Source organism: Calidris pugnax, unplaced genomic scaffold (genome assembly GCF_001431845.1).
Source record: "Calidris pugnax isolate Ruff unplaced genomic scaffold, ASM143184v1 scaffold13, whole genome shotgun sequence".
Lineage (NCBI taxonomy): Eukaryota > Metazoa > Chordata > Aves > Charadriiformes > Scolopacidae > Calidris > Calidris pugnax.
Window position 1 is genome coordinate 22,517,898 of NW_015090810.1, and position 8,686 is coordinate 22,526,583.

Here is an 8,686-nt window from a genome sequence, read left to right on the forward strand (position 1 = left end):
AAAATGTGGATTAAGAGGACTTGTTCCAGGACTTCAGGACACAGGAGCTGTGTCCAGTTCTGGGCTCCCCAGTTGAAGGACAGGAAACTACTGGAGAGAGTCCAGTGGAGGGCTACAAAGATGGTCAGGGGATTGGAGCACCTCTCTTATGAGGAAAGGCCGAGAAACCTGGGTCTGTTTAGCCTGGAGAAGAGAAGACTGAGAGGGGATCTTATCAATGCTTATAAATATCTAAAGGGTGGATGTCATGAGGATGGGGCCAGACTCTTTAGTGTTGCCCAGCGACAGGACAAGGAGTAACAGGCACAAACTGGAACACAGGAAGTTCCGTCTGAACATGAGGAAAATCTTCTTTCCTCTGAGGGTGACAGATCACTGAAGCAGGCTGCCTGGAGAGGTTGTGGAGTCTTCTTCTCTGGAGACATTCAAAACCTGCCTGGACACAATCCTGTGCAACCTGCTCTGTGCAAACCAGCTTTGGCAGTGGGGTTGAACTAGATCATCTCCAAAGTTCCCTTCCAACCCCTACCTTTCTGTAATTCTGTGATAAAATATAATGTATTATTTGAAAGCAGGGACTAAGACTCCCTTTGGCCCTCAGTTTCTGAAAGCCCCTTATGTTCTTTGATCATCATCAAATGAAAATGTTTACATTTTTGTCTTTATCCCTCCCTAATGCAGCTCACTTGAGCATGTTTACTCTCTGAAACAAGGTACCACTGTTTCCCTGTAACACAAAGAGTAGAAAAGCTGGCTGCTATGGAAAGCTGGGGAATATTGTTGAGGGAATTCGTTATTCACACAGAAGTGTGTTTGCTATCCTTTGGAGGCTTGTAAATTGGTAGGAGAGGCTAAGAAAGTATAAAATGAGGTATTCCTAGGAAGGGGTTCTCAGTTGAGGACAAGTATCAATAAAGGCTGCAAAATCTGTGGACAACAGGAGCAGTTCTGATCCCTTCTGTTACAGAAGTGTAATATAAACTGGGAAGGATGTAGAGGAGAACCAATAGGATGGTAAGAGGAAGGAGTTCTGTGTAACAAGGCTCTTTGCATGCCAGGACAAAAGCTGAGATGGCATATGCTTACACCTTCAAAATATATCAAGTGTAAAACACCAGGGAGGGAGAAGAGCCAATCATGCCAGCAAGGCCCTGCAGAAGTGTGATGTATGGTTGTGAATAAGTTCAGATTAAAGGTCTAGGATTCTCTAACTATTGGTGATGTGGTTGTGGACCAGCCTGCCAGTAGCAGGAACAGGGCTCAAAATCTTACCTGGCCCCAAGGCCACCATTCATTCGATTGAGAAAGACGTTTTTATATGACATTAAGAGATCTTTCTCAGTCTGACTCACATGTTGTGGTGATCCCTGGTTGTTCTTGCACGCCCAGACAAAAATGTTAGTTGTGAGTTTCCAGATAAAGGTCTATGCCTTTGCTTGAGAGGTGACCTTCCATCCAGGTGCAGACTGCTCCATGTTCTCCAGTGCCTTTGCCTCCTCTGCTCAGTACTGCTTCATGGGCCTGCCCTGCCTGATGTGGCACTGCAAGGAGGTGCTCAGCTGTGAAGTGCTCACTGCAATGCAGACCTCTGTGCTGTTGGCTGCATATTGCATGTCACAAGGTTATGCCTAGTTATGCTATAGTTTCATAATATACATAACTATATGCTCATGTATATATGTAATATTATGCTTTTTAATATGTCCTGGAAAAAGATGACCTACCAGGGGCAGTTCTGTGTTTTGATTTTTGACTAGAAGTCTTTTAGGATTAGAGCACCCTAGGTATGTCCTGGAAAAAGATGACCTACCGGGGCAGTTCTGTGTTTTCATTTTTGTCTAGAAGTCTTTTAGGATTAGAGCACCCTAGAAGAAAGTTTCCTATGTTACATCTGCGGAATTTTAGGCTTGTTCATTACTCTTTGTCAAGTTTACCATTCTGAATTTACAAAATCTGTCTTGCTCTTCAATGCTTTTCTCAAGGAGCTGATTTAAGAGAAGGGTATTTTTGTAAGTGGAAAAGGAAAAGAGAATACTTTTTTTGAAAGTACTGCTAATAATCAGTTAGGACAGTTTTACATAAGTGTTTAAAACACCCAGGTTCCCAAACATTCATGCTGCAGACCGTATCTCAGCAAGATATTAATCTGATAGCTCATCTTTCATCTCATGAATATGCCCTTCCAGAGATGTAAGACAGGATCCCTGCCATTGTTTACATCCCTTATCTTAGTTATTTAATTACAAAGATAAATAACGTTAGGAAAATCTTAAAGAATACTGATAGACTAATTGAAATCACTGTAATTGGACACTTTAAGCTAACCATGTATTTAATTGCTTATCCAAGAGCAAAGTAAGTATTAGAACCTGCAGTCCATAGCTCCGCTTGCTGTAAATCCTGTCTCCCACTTTTAGCACACATAGGGTGAAACCTTTTTCCCTTTTCAGGTATTTGTGTTTGCTGTTCCTGAATTCAGGATTTATGCCATAACTATTGTATTATTTTCTGTGGTCACTTGTTCTTCTAGGCAGATGGCAGAGTTGTCAGTCACATGGGTGCAGAAAGTAGATCTTAATGCCTTTATTCATCAGTTAAAAAAATAAGTGCTTCACAAGTTTGTTGGATGTTCATTCTCAGCTGGCCATAGTATTAAATACCTTAAGTCTCCTGTTATCCCACTGCAAAGAGCTACTACTTTTACCATTGCTCCTTACTATTAGTCATAAAAGTAAAGACTTTGTAATCAAGAAATAATGGTATTCGGGGGATTCACTTATGTTCTGGGGCTTTTCTTTCTGCTCATCACAAACTTTTATAACTAACTTAACACCTTCCATGAAAATAAGCTTTCAAGAAAAATACCTCTTCATTTTCAGACAGTCACCTCAAATATGCAAAAAAATAATACTTCTGAAGCACTTGTTGCTGTAGCTTTGAAACAGGGTAGTTCTAATTTGTGGAGTAGCATTTTATGCAAGCTGTGGGAAACACAATAGTAGCACCTTTCTTTTGTTAGTAAATCCTCAATTTACCTGGTGCTTAAAGAAGGACTAAGGTAGTTTCAGAGGCAATTAGGTAAGCAGGTACTTAACACCTGATCAGTTACTGTGAAGTTACAATAGCAAGTGACAGTGACCTGTAATTCATATGTAATTCTTGGAAGCTAATTCCTTATGCAAATACCCCATTTATTGCAGTACAACAAGAGGCTGGTAACTCACATTGAAACTGCTTCTTGTTACTGGTAGGGAAAGGGAAAATATATACAAATTTAATTTTTAAGAAGATTCCACCACTTGTAGGTGTCAACAGTTGCAAGGGTACATTTTCATTTTCAGGATGATGAGACTGGATTAACTTAAATGAAGTGATGTTGGGGAATGCAAATGGGCTTCTTAGAAGCAAAACCTAATGAATTTTCTTTCAAAGAAATGCAGATAATGTCTGTAAAAGCTATTCATTATTCTTTTTTTTGACTGCTTTTGGTGTTTGCAAATCTCTAATCAGAATATAAATGCCTGTTCTTTATTTAAAACAAAGCTGAGCTCCTTTGGGATGATGATGTTTTTTTAAAGGAGCAGCTCAGCTGTGGGCTTTTACTTTTTATAATTAGACATTGATAAACAATTTTATAAGGAGAAGCTGGTTTTTTTTTAATGGCTCATGGTTTTTCCACTTTTCATACTTAGATGCCTGTAAAAGGTACACAGGTAAGAGTGACACCGAAGTGCCATTCTTTTTTCTTAAGAGTTGTATGTGTTAGTGCTGCTTGACATAGAAATTTGGGTGCAAATTCAATTATAAATGAATAGCTGTGAAATGTAAATGGATTTTGCATGTTCTAAATCTTAAACATGGGCAGCACAAGTTCTACTTATACAGAGACATCATGTCATATTTTTCCTAATGTGGAAATGGTTCTTTCTCACAGATAATTAAATATCAATGCAAAATCATGCAAAACAGAGAAAGAAAAATTTGGGGTCTGTGTATTGCTTACTCGCTTAGAAAAAGACAATGTAGCAGAGGAAGGGGTTAATCCCTCCTTCCTCTCCCCATAGTTAGTTCCTTGCTTCCAAATTAATGTTTCTTATGTGGGATTTTCTCATTCAGTTTAAAAAAGAAGCAGGAACTTAAAACTCGAAGGGTTGCAGCCCCCAAAAGACAAGGCAAAGAAGGATAACGAAGGGCTCTTGAGTATACCATCCGCTTGTCTTTGAAGGAAAGTTCAAGACTTTTACTGCACAGAAGGAGATTTGCATTCTCTCCAGATCTCCTGGTGGAAGTGAGCCCCAGCTGTACCTGTAGAAGGGTTCCAGCCCCAAAAGACAAGGGAAAGAAGGATAACGAAGGGCTCTTGAGTATACCATCTGCTTGTCTTTGAAGGAAAGTTCAAGACTTTTACTGCAGAGAAGCAGATTTGCATTCTCTCCAGATCTCCTGGTGGTAGTGAGCCCCAGCTGTACCTGGCCACACTCCACGGCTTGTCGCAGGAGAAGAGCCCCTGGAGGCTCTGAGGGTCTGTCTGTTCTGCCCCTCTCTTGCTGCTCGACTGTCAGGATCCCTCTCCCCTCTGCAGAAGGGCAGCCAGAGGAAACTGCTTTTAGTGTCAGCCCCCGTTAGTTGTCTCACTCCCTCAGAAAGTGAGGTTTCCAAAGTTGCCTGTGGGCTCTGCTGCCTGTTTGTCAGGAAGCTGGTAGCTTTGGCATAGAAGTAGAGATCCTAAAGATACTGAATTACAGCAAGATCTGTGAACTTCAGGAGCTGGTTGGATGACATCGGTGTCCCAAAACTAGTGTCCCCTGGGGCAGAAAAGTAATTATAGCTCTCCTCTTACACAGCCTGAATGTTACAGAGGCATGTGCTGGCCAGCCAGTCTACACATACCTACCTCTGATCCAGAGATGTCACCAACCAAAGCAGGGGAGATTGTGCAAGGAGGAAGGTGGACATGGAAGGATTCTGAGAACACTTTGGGTGGAGTAAGAGAAGATGCAGAGGGTATATCTTAGGTATTGTTTGCAGATTAGGTGGGATGCAGAATTTCTACAGTACAGTCCTGTATATTCTAAATGGTGGGAAATATTGAATATATTCAGATCAATGGTCTCTCAGGTAAGAGGCTGCTGTTGCCTGTGGTAGCAAGCTGAGATCCATCAGTTTGTTTCAATGGATACTGCTAAGATGTTACCAAGTAATGCTTATAAACTTATTAAGATGTTATGATGCATCTCCTAGGATTTCCTTACACCTTCTCCCCTGGGGACTCATGCAGAATGGTGATGTGCAGTTGCTCAAAGTGTAGCTGAAGTTCTTTTGCCCCCATCCTGGATGATAGCAGAGTCTTTCCTTCTGTCTCAGGTGTTGTGGACTGCTGGAGCATTGCTTCACCTCACTGGGACATCAAAACCCTCAAGCATCCCAAGAGGCTCCAAGTCTCTTGTGATTTTCAGCCCTTGTGTGCTCTTTCTGAAAGCAAGTCTATATCAAAACATAACTGCTAACAATGTTTGCAACCAAAATCTTGCTTTTTTTTTGGTGTCCTAGTATTGCTGTTGCTAACAATTCATTCAAAAGCCTCTTTTTAGTCCCTGTTTGTGCTTCTGGGCATTTCCTGAAAATGTTTAGGTAGAAACAAGGCTACAGAGGAATTGTGTAAAAGCATACATTTAAATCTGTCTTGAAATCTCGCCGTACTTGCTGTTTCATAATCCTTATCTACAGATTTCCTGTTTCCCCACAGTGTCAATGGTGGGTAATTTTTCTAGTTTTAAATCTAGATGTAGGGTGGTATTTTCTAAGTATGTCAGCTACTTAGATTTCACTGAATGCCTAAATATTTAAGGCCAGTTTCGAAAATTCTGGGCCTAGTACCCAAATGGCATAAACATTTGAATAAGCAAATTCTATTTTGAATGTAAGGGAGTTTTGTTCCTATATCTATCTGTAACTGTTTCTTTCTAAATTACATTGAAAAGTGTAGATAATACTTAGCCTGGTACCTAGCCTTCCATTTGATTAGGATCAATATGTTTTTAAGGAATACACCTTAAAAAGAGTTTAACATACTAAAACCAAATTGCGTCTAATCAGAAAATAATACACTTTGCTTTAAATATGCGGTTTTAATGGTTTCCCCCTAAAACATAGATGACTTCTTATTGGCAAGTTATGGTTAAAATCCGTTGATTTGTAAAGAAAAAGTTTAGGCACTTCATTTTAATTCATTGGCTGGAAGAAGGCATGTGCGAGGGGTGAACCCAAGCTGGCTTTCAGCTCCAGTGAGCTGCTGATGGAGCTGAGCCGACTGGGTAACTGAAGCAGCTGTTCAGCCAAGAACTGGTTCTGCAGATCGTGGGTGTAGGCACAAGACTGAACCCGTGTCAGACCATGTTCTCAGCAAGCTGCTGCTTGCCAGGGGGTTCCTGCTTGCTGACTCTGTGCATTCCACTTTGTGCATGCTCTTTGCCTGGTACAGTTCTGAGATAAAAACAAAAACAAAACCCGTAAGTTTTCACCAGTTTTGCTGAAGTTTTAAACTGTGGGTTTTAGCACAATAGTTAAGAGTGCAGACACATGTATTGATAATGGTTGAGGTGACTCTTGTTTAAGCTGTGATCACGTGTTTCCAGTTTCTTAGTGTCTTTTTCCAGTGGCTTGATTTTTTTTTTTCCTTACAGTTTCTGTAACAACTATGGACTACTTGAATACTATTTTAAATTAAGCATAATTAATATACATTAATAGCTGAAGCCTTAACAGTTATTACAGTAATTTCAAATTTAGTTTGATGTGTTTATTTTTAACACTACTGTTGATTATTGTGATGATTTTATTTCGAAATATTGATTCATTCAGATGCATGATGCAGAGACATGTTGTCTCTGTTGTGATATTTCTATGGTTGTAGTTAAAGAATGATCACTGGACATCCTGAAATAAGGGGGGGTTCCACCAGCTGCTGCTGGGAGAGAGGTGGGGCCAGACTGTAGCACTGATATTGCAGCTGGAGAAGTGAGAATTGGAGGGGGAACACAAGAGTCTCATTCTTCATAAAACTTGGTAGTTCTTTCATTGTCTTCTCCTGAAGGGAAATCAGAAAGCCTGGTGTGATCATATCATTCTCTGCCTGAATGTGTTCAGGATCTCTTTAAAATAACATTTTGCTATTGTCTCTGAAATCCTGAGCTAGTGGATCTGATGAGATGCTATCTCCATTTCCTCTATTTCCCTTGAAAAGGATATACTTAAAAACTTCAGCTACAGCATCAAGTTGTGAAACCCTATTTGCTTTTGGAACTGATAAAAAGAAGAAAATTAAACTAAATCTTTTGAAGATTTATCATTTGTTTTGGTTTGTTTTTTAGGTTTTTGTCAAGCAGGCAAAGATTTACGGTTAGTATCTCTGTGCATGGAGCAAATTGATATCCCAGCAGGCTTCCTGTTGGTAGGAGCCAAATCTCCCAACCTTCCTGAGCACATTCTAGTCTGCGCTGTGGACAAGCGGTTTTTGCCAGATGATCATGGAAAAAATGCACTTTTAGGTAAGAGACTATTTTTTTTTTTCTTCATACCATAATAATTCTGAGAAAAAGGTCAGTTCAAAATTATCTATAGTCATTTCAAGTAACGATCCTCTATTAGAACTATGTTGAGGAGAGGCTTGTTTTTATTAAATTAAATCCGTAGCTGAACCTGCCTTAAAAGCCCATTTTAAAACAAGTCTCTGATTCCACAATTAACCACAATCAAAGCTTGGTGATTTCTGTGTGGGCAGAAGTCAATTGCAGCCCTGGCATTCTAAATGTCAGCCATCCACATACTCTTTATTTCTGCTGATGCTTACAGCATTTTCATTTAGGAAGAAATATGCTCATGCAACTGTAGAAGACAAGCTATTTTCTGTGGATTAAGGAACAAATTCTGCCCTTGGCTCCACCAGGAACATTATTCTCAATAGGATCTCTGAGGGCAGTTTGGCTCTCAAAATCTAATACACAGGAAAAAAACCCCAACACATTTACGTCATAATTGGTTACATTTATGAGCTTTAAAATTTTAATACAAGGATGCTTTTTTATGATTGAACACAGGCGTATGTGCACCTAGATTTCCTGCCGACCTCACAATTGGTACACGTTTTAACAGGCTAGTAAAAATGATTTGATGTATTTTGGCTCCTCCAGCTTATTTTGAATTTACTCTCTCATTTTCCCTTCCAGTCATTGTGCTGCCTAGAATATATACAGAAAGACCTTTCAGCAGGGAAGAAATTACAATAAAGCATAAGTACCCTGATTTAACCACATAGCTCAACTTCTGGTCCAGACCAGCAATATTTTGCATAACTATTGAAATCACCTGCTTTTTGCGCTTACGTGCTTTAATGTTATTTCTCCCTTAAACGCATTTAATATGCTACTACACACTGTAAACCTTTGGCCCTAAGGCAGAACACCCACTGGCCTGAGTTAGATGGGAGCTGCGGGGTGATGTGCCCTTGCTGGGCATGGGATCCTGGGGTAGGCTGGTGTATCCTGCCATCCTCGGAGGATGAGCATCATCTCTCGCTGAGCAGGGGAGGTGTCAAGAGTTGATCAATAAGAGCTCTCTGATAGACAGACAGATGGTGTTTAGTCTGGTTAAACGGGGTGCTACTTGTCTTTGTTGGTGAGACTTCCTT

At 40.2% G+C, this 8,686-nt stretch overlaps 1 protein-coding gene across 1 annotated transcript in view; it reads left to right on the forward strand.

Annotated features, from left to right (window-relative positions):
* GREB1L (growth regulation by estrogen in breast cancer-like) overlaps window positions 1-8,686 on the forward strand; it is a 160,169-nt gene that overhangs the window by 77,759 nt on the left and 73,724 nt on the right. Inside the window, exon 5 of the mRNA XM_014938713.1 lies at window positions 7,371-7,547. Coding sequence (XP_014794199.1) covers window positions 7,371-7,547 — 177 coding nt within the window. The remainder of the gene's footprint in view (window positions 1-7,370; window positions 7,548-8,686) is intronic.